Raw genomic sequence first — 18879 nt, forward strand, 5'->3', positions numbered from 1 at the left:
TTTTATGACTCGTGGACTTCAACTCCCAGAATTCCTGAGGTAGCCATGCTGAGGGGAGAGGGAGAGTTTCCAACCTGACCCATGCTGGCTGAGGAATTCTGGGAGTTGAAGTTCTCGAGTCATGAAGGGGCCAAATTTCCCTCATGCTGGCTCAGGAATTCTGGGAGTTGAAGTCCACGAGTCATGAAGGGGCCAAATTTCCCTCATGCTGGCTCAGGAATTCTGGGAGTTGAAGTCCACGAGTCATGAAGGGGCCAAATTTCCCTCATGCTGGCTCAGGAATTCTGGGAGTTGAAGTCCACGAGTCATGAAGGGGCCATAGTACCCCCATGCTGGCTGAGGAATTCTGGGAGTTGAAGTCCACAAGTCATGAGTCTTAAAAGAGCCAAGGTTGCCTACCCCTGGACTAGGGCTTGACCGAAGAGTTCTGAAGAAGATGCTTGGGACACTGTGGAAGTGAAGGCTGGACTCTGAAGAAGCAGGGGAGAAAGAAGATGGAGGGGTTTGACCTCTGAGGTTGGAGATGACTCCTGAGAAGACCATGGGCAGCCAAGAAAATAAATGAATTAGGGATGAAATCAAGGCAGAAGTCTCCCTCGAGGCATGAATGACCAGGCTCAAATTATCCTACTTTGGACACAGGAGAGCAGGACCCAACTGTCTTGAGAAGTCCATAAGTCTAGGAAAGTTGGAAGGAAAGAGGAGGAGGACAAGCAGAAGGTGGACGGACCCATTCCCGCTACTAGGAAGAGCTGAACCACCAGGCCGAAGACAGATCTTCATGGAGAAAAATCTGTGTGGTCAATAAGAACTGACCTGATGGTGGATAATCCATCCGTGTGAAGACGCAGCTGCCTTGAGAAGTCCACATTTCATGACCCAACTAGGGGACATCATCAGTACTAGGAGGCAGGGGTGTTTGTGAAGAGGAGGAGGAGGAGGACTGGGATTCTTGGTAGAAGGGAGGGGTGTGGGAGAAGAAGGAGGAGGAAGAGGAGGAGGAGGAAGAATGTGGGGTCCCTGGTGCTCTCTAAGCTGGGTGGTTTTCTTGCAGACGTTTCATGACCCAACTAGGGAACATCATCAGTGCTAGAAGGGAGGAGGAGGAGGAGGAGGAGGAGGAGGAGGAGGAAGAAGAAGGACTGGGGGGTCCCTGGTGCTCTCTGAGCTGGGTGGTTTTCTTGCAGACGTTTCATGACCCAACTAGGGAACCTCATCAGTGCTAGAAGGGAGGGGGGTTTGCTCTCTGTTTATGTACAGTAATTTGTCTTCTCGTTGCTGCTGGGTGGGAGTCTAATTAGAATTTTCTTTAATGTTTGATTATTTGTCTGAGTTGCTAGTTCCTTGACAGGGGTGTTGTTTGCTGCTTGACTGTTGGTCCACTGTTAATCTTGGTGTTAATTATGGGGTCCTTGGTAGTTTCCTTGCAGATGTTTCATAGCCAAACTAGGTAATATTATCAGTGCTGTAACTGCTGTAGCAGTACTAGTGCTCCATTCCCTTCTAGCACTGATGACATTCCCTAGTTGGGTCATGAAACGTCTCCGAGAAAACCACCCAGCTCAGAGAACTTCAAGGACCCCCAGTCTTCCTCCTCCTCCTCCTCCTCCTCCTCCTCCTCCTCCTCCTCCTCCTCCTCCTCCTCCTCCTCCTCCTCCTCCTCCTCCCTTCTAGCATTGATGATGTTCCCTAGTTGGGTCATGAAACGTCTCCGAGAAAACCACCCAGCTCAGAGAACACCAAGGACCCTCACAGTCCTCCTCCTCCTCCTCCTCCTCCTCCTCCTCCTCCTCCCTCTCCTCCTCCTCCCTTCTAGCACTGATGACGTTCCCTAGTTAGGTCATGAAACGTCTCCGAGAAAACCACCCAGCTCAGAGAACACCAAGGACCCTCACAGTCCTCCTCCGCCTCCTCCTCCTCCTCCTCCTCCTCCTCCTCCTCCTCCTCCTCCTCCTCCTCCTCCTCCTCCCTTCTAGCACTGATGACGTTCCCTAGTTAGGTCATGAAACATCTCCGAGAAAACCACCCAGCTCAGAGAACACCAAGGACCCTCACAGTCCTCCTCCTCCTCCTCCTCCTCCTCCTCCTCCTCCTCCTCCTCCTCCTCCTCCTCCTCCCTTCTAGCACTGATGACGTTCCCTAGTTAGGTCATGAAACATCTCCGAGAAAACCACCCAGCTCAGAGAACACCAAGGACCCTCACAGTCCTCCTCCTCCTCCTCCTCCTCCTCCTCCTCCTCCTCCTCCTCCTCCTCCTCCTCCCTTCTAGCAGTGATGATGTCACCTAGTTGGGCCACAAAACATCTGCAAGAAAACCACCCAGCTCAGAGAACTTCAAGGACCCCCACAGTCTTCCTCCTCCTCCTCCTCCTCCTCCTCCTCCTCCCTTCTAGCGCTGATGATGTTCCCTAGTTGGGTCACGAAACGTCTGCAAGAAAACCACCCAGCTCAGAGAACACCAAGGACGCCACAGTCCTCCTCCTCCTCCTCCCTTCTAGCCCTCATGAGGTTCCCTAGCTGGGTCACGAAACGTCTGCAAGAAAACCACCCAGCTCAGAGAACACCAAGGACCCTCACAGTCCTCCTCCTCCTCCTCCTCCTCCTCCTCCCTTCTAGCAGTGATGATGTCACCTAGTTGGGCCACAAAACATCTGCAAGAAAACCAAGCTCAGAGAGCACCAAGGACCCCTTCATAAATAATGGAGCATGGAGGAATGGAGCTGGTCTTGAATTTTGAGGAGTCTTCTCTATGAAAATTCCACTCAGGTGGACAGGAAATCCCACCCACCCCTGCAAATGGCCAAGAGATTCCACCCCCACCCCAAATGATGATAATGGTCCTTCAGGAGATGGAGGAGAAACCACCCACCAATTCATTTCTCTAGCCTGATAACCTTGCTGACCTAACACCTTTGGCTTCCATGGTCTGCTAGATGGAAGTCCCACCAGGCTGTCTCTCTCTCTCCTGCAGGATTAGATACGGAGGACTGCTCAGGCAAAAAGTATCACCAGAACCCATGGATTCGGCTTTTGAAAGCACTGTGAGTATCTCCTCCTCAAGGGTTGTCTCCCCAAGTTTCTCCTTTGAGAAGCCTTGAAAAGTGCCAAGGTTTGGAGGTATGATCCCTCCACGTGGGGATGGAAGAGCAGCGGGAGAGCCCTTGAACTGTCCTGACTGGAGAACCTCAGAACTTGGAGATACTGGCCCAAAAGCTGGAAGCTCCTCCACGGCTGGGCTAGCAGACCTTTGCCATGACTTGAGTCACTAAGCGGAGGGAAGTCCAGAGCAGTGGACCTCCGTGGGGTGCTAGGGCTTGAAGTCCAGGAGAGAGTCTGGGCCTTCGGTCAGTTCTTGAAGATAGGAAGAAGTTCATTTGCAACTCTGTAACTGACCTCGGAATCCCTTTGTTGAATAGTGAGGTTAAAGTCTAATTATGGACTCTTGGTTCCCCCTGTCCACTTCTCTCTTACAAGGCCTTAATAGCCTGACTTTAGGAAGACTTTTCTCCTCCAAGATTTCTCCTAGGTGTTTCTCTTTCTCCATACAGGGAAGTTAGGAAAATGAAAAGTAGGAAGGTAGACTCTCTCTATTTTTAGAACAGGGGTGGGTAACGATGGCCACTTTATGACCTGTGGAATTCTGGGAGTTGAAGTCCCCAAGTCATAAAGAGGCCAAAGTTTCTCCCATGCTGGCTCAGGAATTCTGGGAGTTGAAGTCCACAAGTCATGAAGGGGCCTTAGTTCCCCCATACTGGCTCAGGAATTCTGGGAGTTGAAGTCCATGAGTCATAAAAGGGCCCTAGTTCCCCCATGCTGGCTCAGGAATTCTGGGAGTTGAAGTCCACGAGTCATGAAGGGGCCCTAGTTCCCTCATGCTGGCTGAGGAATTCTGGGAGTTGAAGTCCGCAAGTCATGAGGGGGCCAAAGTTTCTCCCATGCTGGCTCAGGAATTCTGGGAGTTGAAGTCCACAAGTCATAAAGAGGACGTAGTTTCCCCATGCTGGCTCAGGAAAGTGACTTATGACCATTTCTCACACTTACGACCGTTGCAGCATCCCCATGGTCACGTGATCAAAATTCAGATGCTTGGCAGCTGGCATGTACTTATGACAGTTTCAGTGTCCCGGGGGTCATGTGATCCCATTTTAGGACCTTCTGGCAAGCAACGTCAACGGTTGAAGCCAGATCCACTTAATAACCAACTCGCTAGCTTAATCACTCTGGCAATTCACTGAATTGTGACGAACAAGCTCGTAAAATGGGGCAAAACTGACTGAGCAGCTTGCTTAGCAGCAGAAAGTTTGGGCTCAGTTGCGGTCATAAGTCAAGGACTCCCTCCACTCCCGACTTAACACCAATCGACTATCCACCTGGACATATCCGGCTGCTTTGAGTGACAGATTCTCCGTTTCTAGGGATCGGTGGCAGAATCGATGGAGTCGTCCATGGAAGCATCGGCAGGGAAAGATCCAATCCCGAATCGGATCTGAATTGGGATCGTTTGGTTTGTCAGATGATTTCTAACCCCCCCCCCCATCCCTTTCCACCTTGAAAGACAGCATTCTATTCACTTGGGGCTTTTCGACCCTGAATTGCTCTGGGACTCCAGAAAGAAAACTTGTATAAAATATTAGCCACAAATGCTGTCCTCATGAGTTGGTTGCTTTTTTTCACGCCCCCCCTCCAGTTCCCGGGGGAACTAAAGACCAAATCAGATGCTCTCCCAGCCACAGCTGGGTTGGGGGGGGGGACTGGAGGAAATTGCTTAGATAAGCCAAAGGGTTGACTTTGGGCCAATCACCAGGAGACGGGGAGTTCTAGTCCCACCTTAGGGCTGAAATCCATCTGGGTGACTTTAGACCAATCACCAGGAGACAGTGAGTTCTAGGCCCACCTTAGGGCTGAAATCCATCTGGGTGACTTTGGACCAATCACCAGGAGACAGTGAGTTCTAGGCCCACCTTAGGGCTGAAATCCATCTGGGTGACTTTGGACCAATCACCAGGAGACAGTGAGTTCTAGGCCCACCTTAGGGCTGAAATCCATCTGGGTGACTTTGGACCAATCACCAGGAGACAGTGAGTTCTAGGCCCACCTTAGGGCTGAAATCCATCTGGGTGACTTTGGACCAATCACCAGGAGACAGTGAGTTCTAGGCCCACCTTAGGGCTGAAATCCATCTGGGTGACTTTGGACCAATCACCAGGAGACAGTGAGTTCTAGGCCCACCTTAGGGCTGAAATCCATCTGGGTGACTTTGGACCAATCACCAGGAGACAGTGAGTTCTAGTTCCACCTTAGGTATGAAATCCATCTGGGTGACTTTGGGCCAATCACCAGGAGATGGAGAGTTCTAGTCCCACCTTAGGGATGAAATCCATCTGGGTGACTTTGGGCCAATCACCAGGAGACAGAGAGTTCTAGTCCCACCTTAGGGATGAAATCCATCTGGGTGACTTTGGGCCAATCACCAAGTCCCACCTTACAGATGAAAGCTGCCTGGGTGCCTTAACCACTATACCAAATCGGCTCTTTTTTAAAATTTTCTTACAATATTTATAATTATGTAATTGATTTGTAACGTTTAAAGCTTTGGCCGTAAAAGAAAGGGGTGGAGTTTGTTACGATCCCCTATAATATTCAAGTGATTCGGTTCAGCCATGTGTGGACACATATGTAAATAATTAGAGCGACAATCTACAAATAAAACTGTGTATCCCACTCATGAACAATTCCACAATTACTTTTTCTGTCTTTTTATTGGGGGGAAAAAAAACCACACGCAGCATTTTTAGAAAATGGCAGTTTATGCGAAGAACAAAAGCAGACGACGGTCTTCCACCTCGTCAACTGCATGGATATAAGTGCACAAAAAAGGGTCAAAGTAGACACAAAAAATATTTTAAAAATCCACCATTTTTCTTCCACAGTTACGTCCCCAACAGCTCATTTACTGACGGTTCGAAGTGAACAGCTGCAATGATTCATTTCACAAATCTGTTGCGAGAAAGATCATAAAGCGGGGCAAAGCTGTTATTAACAACTGTCTCACTTAGCAGCGGAAATTTGGGGCTGCCTTGCGGCCGTTGAGGACTTACCGGTTATTTTCAAACCTCCAAATCAAAATTCCCACTCCCCAGGATGGCTTTGGTGGCTTGGTAGATCAATAAAAAAAGAAAATAAAAGAAAAAAAATAAAACTGGTCCGTGACAAATCAGTTTAAGCGACAGACGTTACGGAAAAACACAACCACAATTAACTAAGCAGCCGTTCCCCTGCCGTTCGGATCCCGCCGCGGATTGTTTGACAATGCCTGCAGAACCGCCAATTTAAAAAGAAAAGGAAATAAAAATTAGGGCCAGAAAAGCTTTGCAGCTCAGAGTTGACTTGTACGGGGGTCCCTGGTGCTCTCCGAGCCTGGCGGTTTTCTTGCAGACGTTTCACGACCCAACTAGGGAACGTCACCCGTGCAGTGGTGATGCTGTGCCACGGATGAGGTTACTTTTAAGTCTGGGTGACCAAACGTCTGCAAGAAAAAAAAAAAATCACACCTGAGCTCAGGCAGCACCAAGGATGTTGATCTTAAAGCAGGGCAGTTTTTAAGACTTGGGGACTCCAACTTCCCTCGTGCTGGCGCGGGAATTCTGGGAGTTGAAGTCCCCAAGTCATGAAGGGGCCAAATTTCCCTCATGCTGGCGCAGGAATTCTGGGAGTTGAAGTCCACCAGTCATGAAGGGGCCAAATTTCCCTCATGCTGGCGCAGGAATTCTGGGAGTTGAAGTCCCCAAGTCATGAAGGGGCCAAATTTCCCTCATGCTGGCGCAGGAATTCTGGGAGTTGAAGTCCCCAAGTCATGAAGGGGCCAAATTTCCCTCATGCTGGCGCAGGAATTCTGGGAGTTGAAGTCCCCAAGTCATGAAGGGGCCAAATTTCCCTCATGCTGGCGCAGGAATTCTGGGAGTTGAAGTCCCCAAGTCATGAAGGGGCCAAATTTCCCTCATGCTGGCGCAGGAATTCTGGGAGTTGAAGTCCCCAAGTCATGAAGGAGCCAAATTTCCCTCATGCTGGCGCAGGAATTCTGGGAGTTGAAGTCCCCAAGTCATGAAGGGGCCAAATTTCCCTCATGCTGGCGCAGGAATTCTGGGAGTTGAAGTCCCCAAGTCATGAAGGGGCCAAATTTCCCTCATGCTGGCGCAGGAATTCTGGGAGTTGAAGTCCCCAAGTCTTATAAATGGTCAAGATTGGACATCCGTGACCTAAAAGAAAGCAAAGCTAACCCAAACGAGACCGGACAGTCCTAGATTAAAATCCTCTTTTGCTCAAAGGAGGGAACGGGCCGAGGAAGGGAGAGAAAGGGGGGAGGGGTCCTCAGGACAAAACCAAGGTTGCCAATCATTGCTCGATTGCTTTATTGGCTTTAAGCTCCGCATGATCTAAGCAGGAAGGAAGGTGGCGGGCAGCCTATTTAAGCTTTTTTTCTGTCAGGAGGCTGTCGTGAAGCTTGGAGACCTCGGGTTCAAAGCTATCCATGACTAAGGTCCCATTGCCGTCGAAGAATTTGGCGATGGATCGGGTGAACTCCGCCTCCCTCTGCTGCTTGCTTCGGCCGCTGATGAACGTCATTTTCAGGCTGTATTTGTCGTCAAACCTGCCAAAAGAGGGACAGAGGAGAGACAGGACGTGTCAGGAGAAGGACCATCCGGCTGGCGACGCTGGTGGTGGTTTGCAAAAAATAAGTGAAAAATAGTAAAAATAGAATACAAAACACAACACAACACAATATAAAATAAAGCCAAGAATCAACTAAATAACGTAAAATATAAAAACGCAAAAATAGGAAACAAAACAAAATAAGAAATGCAAAATAAGGTAACAACAAACAAAATATAAGGTATGAAAATGAACACAATAAAATATAGCAAATAAAGTGAAAACACAAAACGTAGAAACAAGAAACAAAAAATAAAGAATAAAAGGTAAATGAAACTAAACTAAATTGCGAGTGCCTGATGGCAGAGAGTCCTCGCTTAATGACCGGTCACAAAGCCAGGGGTGGAGTGAAGGTGGGGGGCGTTTCTGCTGAGGTTAAGGCGGCCGCCCGAAGGACACAACGGAGCACGCAAGGTTGGCAACCCAAACTATTTCGCGGCGGGATCCGTGCAAGACAACTTCTATGTCAAGGTAATAATTGAACAGCAAACCAGCTTGTATAATGCGAGATGTATGAGGGAATGGCAGGAATGACTCAGCAGGGTCTGTGTCCCTTTAACAGCCTTGGTATAAAAGGGAAGGCTCCGCAGATGCAGGCTCTCTCTTCCGTTTTCCTGCTGTAATTGTGCTTTGTTGGGTCCTGCTGTCTTAGCACATGCTTGTATATTGTTCCTGGTGTATGATAGTCTAGATAGTGTAAAATAAACCACCATTTAATATAGACCACTGTTTACTGTGTTTACTCCTGAGTTATCTCAGCGCAATGAGACTGGGCAAGCTCTAACATTCAACTTAAACTCTCTTCTGGGGGGGAGGGGAGGGGTACCTTTTGGGGAGTCCTGGGAGGGGGGGAGGGGAGGGGTACCTTTTCAGACTTGAGGAAAGCTGCCAGATGTCGTCGGGATCCATCCCTGTCGGGTCTTTCCTGTGCGCTACCAGGAAGATGCTCTTCTCCTTATATGAGGTGTAGATGGTCAGAATTCCCATCATTACGAAATACGTTGGGCCAGGTTAAAGAAAGATACCAGGTCTGAGAATCATCAGACTCCTAAGGGACCACGGAGGTCTTCCAGTCCACCCCTCTCCGAAGTAGACCTTATTATGCCGTCCCAGACAAATGGCCGCCCAATCTTTTCTCGAAGACCTCCAGCGATGGAGCACTCAAACCTCCGAGAGGCAAGCCCTTCCTTCCTTCCTCTCTCTTTTCCTTCTCATTCTCCTTCCTCCCTGTCCCTTTCTTTCCTTCCTTGTCTCTCTTCTTTCCTCATCCTTTTTGCTTTCTTCCTTCTTCCCTTCCTAAATTCTTCCTCCTTCTCTCCTCCCTTTCCTTCTCCCTCTGTTCCTCTCCTCCCTCCCTCCCTTTTCCTTCCTTCGTAGTCTCATTGTGTTTCCTCCTTCCTTTTTGCTTCCTTCCTTCCTAAATTCCTCTCCTTCCCTCCTCCCCACTTCCCTTTCTCCCTCCCTTTCTTTTCTTTTCCTTCTTTCCATCCATCCATCCATCCACCTATGTAGCCTTTCTGTCTGTCTTGTCATCTGGATGCTCCAATGGTCACGACTGCAAGGACCGGCCGCAACTCGCTTTTCCCCACTGCCGCTGAAACTTCGAATGGCCGTTAAGCAAACGATTGTAAGTTGAGGACTACCCGTATCTCAGTTCATGGTTTAGAAAAGTTGCAAACGAGAGATCGGGTCCAAACCTCGAAGGAGCGGTTGGCGCCGTGGTTCCACCAAGAACTGCTTCCCATCCCGGCTTCAAGGAGACGTAGTCTGAAGCCCAATTCCCATTGGAAGAATTCGCCTTCCGCTTCTCTCACCTAGCAGAGCAAGGCGTTCCGTTCCAACTTGATGGAAAGAAGGCAACGAATCAAAGAGAGGCTACACACCTCCAGAAGCTTTGAAGAGTTGATTTTTGCCACAAGCTCCGAGACAAAATTAGAGAACGGGGCCTATGGAAGAGCAGCCTGGCACCACGGCTTCGTTCCATCTGTTTATAGCTTTTAACGTGACTTGATACGTCGTTTTAATTTTCAACCGGGAGCCGCCCAGAGTAGCTGAGAAGATAGGGCGGCTGTGTAAAGGCGTAGATCAAAATTAAATTCAATTAAAACCGAGTACAAAATCTGAAGGGAACGGAGGCGGCACATCTGTAGCTCCTCAAGATTGAATGCAGATGGTCCTCCAATTACAATTGTTTCTTTGGCGACCGCTCAGAGTTACAACTCCGGCCTGCGAGGACACCCCAAAATGAAACCGGCTCTCTTTCCCGCTTGGAAAATGGGCAGAGCATCAGACTTGGGAAGATCAGCTCACCTGACTTCTCCTTAAACCTGGTCAAAAAAAAAAAATAGACCTCAGGAACCCAGCTTGGAGCTTCGCACACCAGCGAAGGAGGGAAAGCGAACGTTTTTTTTTAAAGAAGGGGGAGGGGGGCGGCGGCACCGGAAAAGGATATGATACCACGCAGACAGCCAGCACCGGCTTCGACTCAGGGAAGGGGTGAAGGTAATCCCATATTAAAGCCACGATGGCGAAGAGGCAGGAGATGGTGCAGATGATAAGGCGCCCGTCGATCAGGCAGAAGTTCTCTACGTATTTATACTTTTCCAAGAGGACCTGGGAACAGGGAAAAAAGGGGTGCACGGTAAGCACAGGGCTGCACCCTCAAAGGGAAGAGGTTTGCCAACAGGAGGGAATATTCAGGGCATGGGGTGGGGGGGCTCCTTGGTGTTCTCTGAGCTGGGTGCTTTTCTTGCAGACATTTCATGACCCAACTAGGGAACATCATCAGTGCTAGAAGGGAGGAGGAGGAGGAAATTTGTGGGGTCTCTGATGCTCTCCGAGTTTGGTTGTTTTGACGTTTCATGATTGAACTACAGAAGAGCACCAGTGCTAGAAGAGTGGGGAGGTGCAGAGGAGGAAGAGGAGGAAGGAAGGAAGGAAGGAAGGAAGGAAGGAAGGAAGGAAGGAAGGAAGGAAGGAAGGAAGGAAGGAAGGAAGGAAGGAAGGAAGGAAGGAAGGAAGGAAGGAGTCCTTGGTGCTCTCTGAGCTGGGTGCTTTTCTTGCAGACATTTCGTGACCCAACTAGGTAACGCCATCAGTGCTGGAAGGGAGGGGGGAGGAGGAGGAGAACTGTGGGGTCCTTGCTGTTCTCTGAGCTGGGTGGTTTTCATGCAGATGTTTTGTGACCCAACTAGGGAACATTATCAGTGCTAGAAGGCAGAAGGAGGGAGGGAGGGAGGGAGGGAGGGAGGGAGGGAGGGAAGGAAGGAAGGAAGGAAGGAAGGAAGGAAGGAAGGAAGGAAGGAAGGAAGGAAGGAAGGAAGGAAGGAAGGAAGGAAGGAAGGAAGGAAGGAAGGAAGGGACTGTGGGGTCCTTGGTGCTCTGGGTGGTTTTCTTGCAGACATTTCGTGACCCAACTAGGGAACATTGTCAGTACTAGAGGGGAAAGGGGTTTCCAGAGAGGAAGAAGAGTAGGAGAACGATGACAGTGGAGTCCTTGATGCCCTCTGAGCTTGGTTGTTTTCTTGCAGACATTCATTACCTAACTAGGAACATTTATTTTTATTTATTTATTTTAATCCCATTTATATCCCGCCCTTCTCCGAAGACTCAGGGCGGCTTACAATCTAAGAAGCACAAATCAATGTGCTTAGCAGTAGCCTTCATTCTATGTATATGCCTGCTTATTAGGGCTTTTGCCCCCCCCCCAAGCGGCATTATTACAAAGTCAGCTTTATTGCCCCCAACAATCTGGGTCCTCATTTTACCTACCTCGGAAGGATGGAAGGCTGAGTCAACCTTGAGCCTGGTGGGACTCGAACCTGCACTAATTGCAGGCAGCTGGTGTTACTTAAGGATGCATTAGCCCACTGTTCCACCAACATCATCAGTGCGGGAAGGGGAGGAGGTTTGCAGGGAGGAGGAGGAGGAGGAGGACGACGACGACTGCCCACTGTCAGCAGTTCGATCCTGGCGGCTCAGAGTTGACTCGGCCTTCCATCCTTCCCATGTCAGTAAAACGAGGACCTAGATTGTTGGGAGGTGACATGCTGATTCTGTAAACTGCTTAGAGAGGGCTGTAAAGCACTGGGAAGCAGTATATAAGTCTAAGGGCTATGGCTATTGGGGAGGAACGGATCCTCAGCAATGGCAGAGCAACACATATGCAGACATTGCAAGCTGACCGGCATGAAAACAAGCGGGAAGGAGGCTGGGAGAATGGATGGGGAAGACACCGGAATTGGGCCGAGGAGTCCAGCTGTTCAGAAAAGGACGAGGGAGCTGACCTTTTTGGCGGAGTCGTCCAGCGAATTCTTCACCGCTGACCCGTCCCACTTGTCCACTTTGACGGGCTTGTCGTCGATTTTCCACTGAGGCAATTTTAAAAAAAGAAAGAAAGAAAGAAAAAGCAATCTGAAAAAGAGTTCAGTGACCAAAGCTACAACTTAAAGACACTAAACATCACATGGGAAGACTATGAAGTATTTGCCCGACAATGCTGGCAGTCCCTTCTTCAACGACGACGACGACGATGTTGGAAGGGACCATGGAGGTCATCTAGTCCAACCCCCTGCTCAGGCAGAAAACCCTATATACCAGGGGTGTCAAACTGCTGGCCCGCAGACCAGACGCCTCATGCAGAAGCCGCGCCCACCCCACTGCCAGCAATGGCAAAACTGTCCCGATATGTTGCACGACGTCACAAGTTTGACGTGTCTGCTCTGTTCCATTTCAGACAAATGGCTCTCCAGTCTCTTCTTAAAAACCTCCAGTGTTGGAGCATCCACCGCTTCTGGAGGCAGGTGGTTCCACTGGTTAATTGTTGTCCCTGTCAAGAAATTTCTCCTTGGTTCCAGGCTGCTTCTCTCTGTTATAGAATAACAGAGTTAGAAGGGACCTTGGAGGTCATCTAGTCCAACCCCCTGCTCAGGCAGGAAGCCCTATACCATTTTAGACAAATGGCTGTCCAGTCACTTCTTAAAAACCTCCAGTGTTGGAGCATTCACCGCTTCTGGAGGCAAGGAGTTCCACTGGTTAACTGTTCTCCCTGTCAAGAAGTTTCTCCTTAGTTCTAAGTTGCGTCTCTCATTGGTGAGTTTCCATTCTGACTTTGAAGAGCTACTAGATGCAGTCCTCGACTTTTAATGACCATTCAAAGCTACAACAGCATTGAAAAAAAGGGACCTAGGACCATTTTTTACCCTTACAACTGATGTAGCACGCACACACAAACGGTTCCAAGATCAAAATTCAGATGCTTAGCAACTGGTTCATATATAAACCAGTGAGAAATAGAAAATATCCAAATAGATAAGATGTGTATTCTGAATATTAAGATTTTGAGATGAATTGTGATAAAAGGAACCTTGGTTACTTAAAACTTGGAAACTATAAATATTAAATGTTAAATATTAACGGGAAGCTAAAAATTGGGGGAAACTAATTGGGACATTGTCTATTAAGGCTGAATGTTAACATAATAAGGATATGCATAAGCAAAACATTATTGATAAATGTAAGAACGTCATTTTTATTTAATTGATATAATAAGAAATGGATTAGTTTAAACAGGAGACAGTAAATACTAAGGGGAAGAGAGAGGAAAAATTTAATGTACCAGCTTGAGACTTGTATTAAAGATAGTTGTATGTCATTGTATTATTGATTAACCCAGCCACCATGTTGCTTTTTAAATACTTAAATGTAAAGTATTCAAGGTGCTGGTAATGACCTATAAAGCCCTAAATGGCTTGGGTCCGGATTATCTAAGGGAACACCTGCTGCCGGCATCAACTTCCCATCGTCCTGTGCACTCCCACAGGGAGGGTCTTCTCAGGGTACCACCGGTTAAGGAATGCCGGCGGGTTATTCCCAGGGGAAGGGCGTTCTCTGTGGGCGCGCTGGCCCCATGGAACCAACTTCCCACGGAACTCAGGACTGCCCCCGACCTTCGCTCATTTCGCCGGGACTTGAAAACTTGGCTCTTTGAGCTGTTTGGCCCAGACTGAGGGGTTTTAATTTAATTTAATTTAATTGGGTTTTAGTTTTAATTTCAGGGACTGGAATTTAATTAATAGTTTTAACTGATTTTAATTTTTGTATGCTATGTTTTCTAATTTTCCCTGTAAACCGCCCTGAGTCCTACGGGAATAGGGCGGTATATAAATTTAAATAATAAATAAATAAAACTAGAAAATCAATAAAAAAAATTTTAAAAAACAACTTAATATCGATTCACTTAACAGTGGCAAGAAAAGTCGCAAAATGGGGCAAAACCTACATAACTGTTTTGCTTTGGCAAAGGAAACTGTAGGCTCATTTGTGGCTGTTAAGTCAAGCACGGCCTGAATATGAACACAATCAAGTAACATTAATGTCTTAAAAAAAAACCTCACTTCACTTCTCATTTTGGTGTTTCCTCCTCCTCCTGGTTGACTAGCTTCAAAGAAAAAGACACGTCATCCTTTCTGAAACCCAACGGCCGTATCTAAAAAAATGTCAACTGTCCGGGATGACAACTTAATTCTAATTTTTTTTTCTTAAAGTCAAATCGGGCAGTCAGCTTGCTTATGGGCAACACAGCTCAAACGGCTCAGATCAAGGCAACACCGTTGTGCTTTTAGCCTCAACACAGAAGGAAGGAAAAAGAAATGGGTAAAGTCAAGGCTGCTATAAAAAGCTTTCCTCCTCGAAGAATTATAAAAATAAAGAAGAGTTTGTTTCTTCAGATCCAATAGCCTATGTCTGACGGGAGTGTAAGCGAAAGATGGTATTTTATTTTTGTTTTCAATCTAAGGAAAGCTGAACACAAGTGAGGGAATCTGCCTGTGAAATTGAGAGAGAGAGAAGGACTTTGAACAGAATAGAATAGCCCCCCCCCCAGGAGAACCTATATACCGTCTCAGACAGCTGACTGTCCAGTCTCTCCTTGATTAATTGATTTGATTGATTCTCTTTTAAGAATAAGCACAGCAAAAGAGTAAGGAGGATTTGACACACACTATGTCAGACCTTTAAACACACAGTCCTTGACTTTACAACCACAACGGAGTCCAAAATTTCCGCTGCTAAGTGAGACATCTATTTAGTGAATTTTTGCCCCGTTTTACAACGTTTCTTGCATTAGTGAAATTAATAACGGGGTCGTTACGTGGCTTCCGTTGACTTTGCTTGTCTGAAGGTCGTAAAAGGGGATCACAAGACGCCCCCTCCCATCTTTTTTTAAAATGTATTTTGCCAATATACAAACAATACAAATAAACTCGATATAAAGATTGATCTCTTATAACAGTATGCAGTCATCAGAACGCACTGTCAACTTTGGAGAATAAATTTAGCATATGTTAAAGGTCTTCACACTTGGCCCTTTAATGATTTGTGGACTTCAACTCCCAGAATTCCTCAGCCAGCGTCCCTGGCTCAGGAATTCTAGGAATTGAAGTCCACAAGTCATCAAAGGGCCAAGTTTGAAGACCCCCTGGCATATGGCATCTACAGCGCTCATGCAATCCCCAGATTTACCACGCTAATAAAACACATTACACGGGTAGGCCTTGATTGACGACAACCGAGCGCAAAATTTCTGTTGCTAAGCGAGACATTGAAGTGAATCTCCCATTTTATGACCTTTCCTGTCACGGCTGTTAAGTGAATCCCTGCACTGGCTAAATTAGGCACATGGTTGTTAATTGAATCTGGCTTCTCCACTGACTTTAGACTATTCAGAATAGATCTGGAAGGGACTTTTGAGGTCTTCTAGTCCAGCCCCCAGCTCAAGCAGGAGGACCTATACCATCTCAGACAGGTGATTGTCCAGTCTCTTTTTAAAAACTTCCAGCAATGGAGCGCCCATGATTTCTGGTGGCAAGGAGTTCCACTGGTTGATGGTCCTCACTGTCAGGAAGTTTCTCCTTAATTCCAGGTTGCTTCTCTCTTTGGTTAGTTTCCATTCGTTGCTTCTTGTCCTGCCTTCGGGTGCTTTGGAGAATAGCTTGACTCCCTCTTCTTTGGGGCAGCCCCTCAGATACTAGCACACGGCTCTCACGTTTCCCCTATTTCTTTTTTTCCATCCTGCAGCCGTTCTTCGTATGTTTTAGTCTCCAGGCCTCGGATCATCTTAGCTGCTCTTCTCTGAATTATGTCCAGACTCTCAACATCTTTTTTGTGATCTGGTGACCAAAATTGGCTACGGTATTCAGTTCGCCAAAGGGGACCACGTGACGCAGGGACACTTCAACCGTCATAAGTACGAGTCAGTTGCCAAGCATCTGAATTTTAATCAAGCGACCACAGGGATGCTGCAATGGACATGTGAAAAACTCGCTTTTTTCAGTGTCGTCATTTCGAGCGGTCACTAAGCAAACTGTCGTAAGTCGAGGACCACCTGTATTTCATTTAGCATAGGGCGTCTACCGACTAATAACCTCACTAATAAAACTCAACATTATACAAACCCACACAAATAGAAGTTTAAACAAAACGTCAACAAAGAGACACAGGTACGAAATAAAAACACCTGCACAATAGCATAACCGGAGATGACCTAATAGTTTATTGTTGTTAGCATATGGTAGTTTATGATTGTTTTTTACTTTTATACCTTGTATTTAGCTCTGGGAAGTCGGGGAGGGGGGAAGGGGAGGGGGGGAGGGTTGGGTTGGGGGGGTGGGTTGTTTTGTTAAAGATAAAATGTATTGAAAAACTTTTCAATAAAAAAAAATAGGATAACCGGAGATAAAATACTGAATTAAGGTAAAAACAATGCAGGAAGAGTCACGAGAGCCGGGGAAAACGCCTCCCTGCAGTATTTAACCATTTGTCTGGAACGGCAAATGGTCTCCTGCTCGAGCAGCGGGTTGGACTAGGTGACCTCCGAGGCCCCTTCCAACCCTGTCCTTCTGTCATTCTGTAAGGGTCTCCTGCTCAAGCAGGGGGCTGGACTAGATGGCCTCCGAGGTCCCTTCCAATTCTAGTTACTGTGATCCTGTAAGGCTCTCCTGCTCGAGCGGGGGTGGGGCTGGACTAGATGGCCTCCGAGGTCCCTTCCAATTCTAGTTACTGTGATCCTGTAAGGCTCTCCTGCTCGAGCGGGGGTGGGGCTGGACTAGATGGCCTCGAAGGTCCCTTCCAATTCTAGTTACTGTGATCCTGTAAGGCTCTCCTGCTCGAGCGGGGGTGGGGCTGGACTAGATGGCCTCCGAGGTCCCTTCCAATTCTAGTTACTGTGATCCTGTAAGGCTCTCCTGCTCGAGCGGGGGTGGGGCTGGACTAGATGGCCTCCGAGGTCCCTTCCAATTCTAGTTACTGTGATCCTGTAAGGCTCTCCTGCTCGAGCGGGGGTGGGGCTGGACTAGATGGCCTCCGAGGTCCCTTCCAATTCTAGTTACTGTGATCCTGTAAGGCTCTCCTGCTCGAGCGGGGGTGGGGCTGGACTAGATGGCCTCCGAGGTCCCTTCCAATTCTAGTTACTGTGATCCTGTAAGGCTCTCCTGCTCGAGCGGGGGTGGGGCTGGACTAGATGGCCTCCGAGGTCCCTTCCAATTCTAGTTACTGTGATCCTGTAAGGCTCTCCTGCTCGAGCGGGGGTGGGGCTGGACTAGATGGCCTCCGAGGTCCCTTCCAATTCTAGTTACTGTGATCCTGTAAGGCTCTCCTGCTCGAGCGGGGGTGGGGCTGGACTAGATGGCCTCCGAGGTCCCTTCCAATTCTAGTTACTGTGATCCTGTAAGGCTCTCCTGCTCGAGCGGGGGTGGGGCTGGACTAGATGGCCTCCGAGGTCCCTTCCAATTCTAGTTACTGTGATCCTGTAAGGCTCTCCTGCTCGAGCGGGGGTGGGGCTGGACTAGATGGCCTCCGAGGTCCCTTCCAATTCTAGTTACTGTGATTCTGTAAGGGTCTTCTGCTCGAGAAGGGCGGTGGGGATGGACTAGATGACCTCGAAGGTCCCTTCCAGCTCCTATTCTATTCTATTCTTTCTCCGCACTTAGAATTCCCAGCTGGCCAATCAACGGCCAGGCTCTCCTCCTCCTCCTCCACCTTCTCCCCCCCCCCGCTCCATCTGCGTCTCCCAAACGGGCGGCTGAGGATTCTGGGAGTTGTAGTCCCCGCGCCTCTGACAGGCGCAGGGTTATCCAAGCGGGGCTCGGCCTCCCTCTCTCTCTCTCTCTCTCTCTCTCCCGAGACAGCGCGGCCCTCTCAGCTGCCGGGCCGGGGAGACGCTCCCAAGGCGAACCGGGCCGGGGAGTCCTTTAGCCCGGCCGCCCATCCCGCCTCGTCCCAGAGGGGCCTCCTCGCGCCCCGCAGGCCGGGCGGCCGCCACGCCGAGCCGCTACCTTGTCCAGGATGCCGTTCCTGCTGGCGCCGCCGCCTCCCGCGCCGCCGCCGCCGCCGCCTTTCGCCGCCATCTTGGCTCCTCCTTTCCCCCTTCGCGACCTGTTCGCCGCCGATTGGCTGAGCGGGGAGAGGCCCGCGCAAAGGACGCCGGGACGGGCAAGCGCCGCCCTATAGGAAGCGGCGGCGGCGCGCGGAGCAGGCTGGGAAGTGGAGTCCTGGGCGGCCCGGGTTGCCATGGCTACCTGGAGACCGGGGAGGGAACGTGGGGAATCGCGGTTCGCTGGGCCGGCGAAAGGAGCTCGAGGAAGGCCGGCCGGCCGGCTGGCTGGCCGGTCAGTCGGAGCCGCCGTCCTCCCTCCTGCGTGTGGGGCTAGGGCTGGGGGGGGGGAGAAGAAAAGCGCGGGAGTCTTTCTAGCCACGGGAGGACTCGGCGCTCTATGGTTTGCTCCCCATCTTTTTAATCAGCTTTAATTTTTGTGTATTTCCCCATATATTAATTCGTTGACCGGACTTTCCCCAAGTCCCAGAAGCGGTGAATGCTCCAACACTGGAAGTTTTTAAGAAGAGGCTGGACAGCTCTTTGTCCGAAATGGTACAGGGTTTCCTGCCTGAGCAGGGGGTTGGACTAGATGACCTCCAAGGTCCCTTCCAACTTTTATTCTTATGATGATGATGATGATGATGATGATGGAGCTCCCTCTGGATATTCCAATCCCCATCTCCTTCCCCCAGCTAGCCCGGCCCCACACAGACAGGGTGGGTGGGTGCATGTGGATTAGGGTTTATGTAGTCCTCTCCCATCCCATACTGGGGATTGGGGGGGGAGAAACCTTGGAG

The 18879-nt window shown here is 49.1% G+C and overlaps 2 protein-coding genes across 3 annotated transcripts in view; one reads left to right on the top strand and one right to left on the bottom strand.

The window, feature by feature from the left end:
- Positions 1 to 5740: 5740 nt before the first annotated feature.
- SPCS2 (signal peptidase complex subunit 2) lies at positions 5741 to 18303 on the bottom strand. The gene is made up of 5 exons (XM_081327868.1): positions 18042 to 18303; positions 11997 to 12080; positions 10163 to 10323; positions 8576 to 8710; positions 5741 to 7648 (listed from the first exon to the last, which is right to left on the bottom strand). The coding sequence occupies exons 1-5, from the start codon at positions 18276 to 18278 to the stop codon at positions 7462 to 7464; spliced, it is 804 nt and encodes a 267-aa protein (XP_081183994.1). The 5' UTR covers positions 18279 to 18303; the 3' UTR covers positions 5741 to 7461.
- XRRA1 (X-ray radiation resistance associated 1) overlaps positions 18294 to 18879 on the top strand; it is a 36341-nt gene continuing 35755 nt past the window's right edge. The window contains exon 1 of one of the 2 annotated variants that reach the window (XM_081327811.1): positions 18294 to 18374. The gene's annotated coding sequence lies outside the window, so the exon portion shown is untranslated. Of the gene's footprint in view, positions 18483 to 18879 lie in introns of both variants that reach the window. The other variant, XM_081327810.1, reaches the window with a different exon arrangement.

This window comes from Vipera berus, assembly GCF_964194415.1.
Source record: "Vipera berus genome assembly, chromosome: 4".
In the NCBI taxonomy this organism is placed as follows: domain Eukaryota; kingdom Metazoa; phylum Chordata; class Lepidosauria; order Squamata; family Viperidae; genus Vipera; species Vipera berus.

What these genes read in the sequence shown, in the direction of transcription:
- SPCS2 (XM_081327868.1), bottom strand. Translation starts at nt 18,278, where the DNA reads ATGGCAACCCGGGCCGCCCAGGACTCCACTTCCCAGCCTGCTCCGCGC. An exon ending in GGAACGGCATCCTGGACAAG is followed by an intron (nt 12,081 to 18,041) that starts GTAGCGGCTCGG and finishes AAATTGCCTCAG; the next exon opens with TGGAAAATCGACGACAAGCC. An exon ending in TGGACGACTCCGCCAAAAAG is followed by an intron (nt 10,324 to 11,996) that starts GTCAGCTCCCTC and finishes CCCTGTTCCCAG; the next exon opens with GTCCTCTTGGAAAAGTATAA.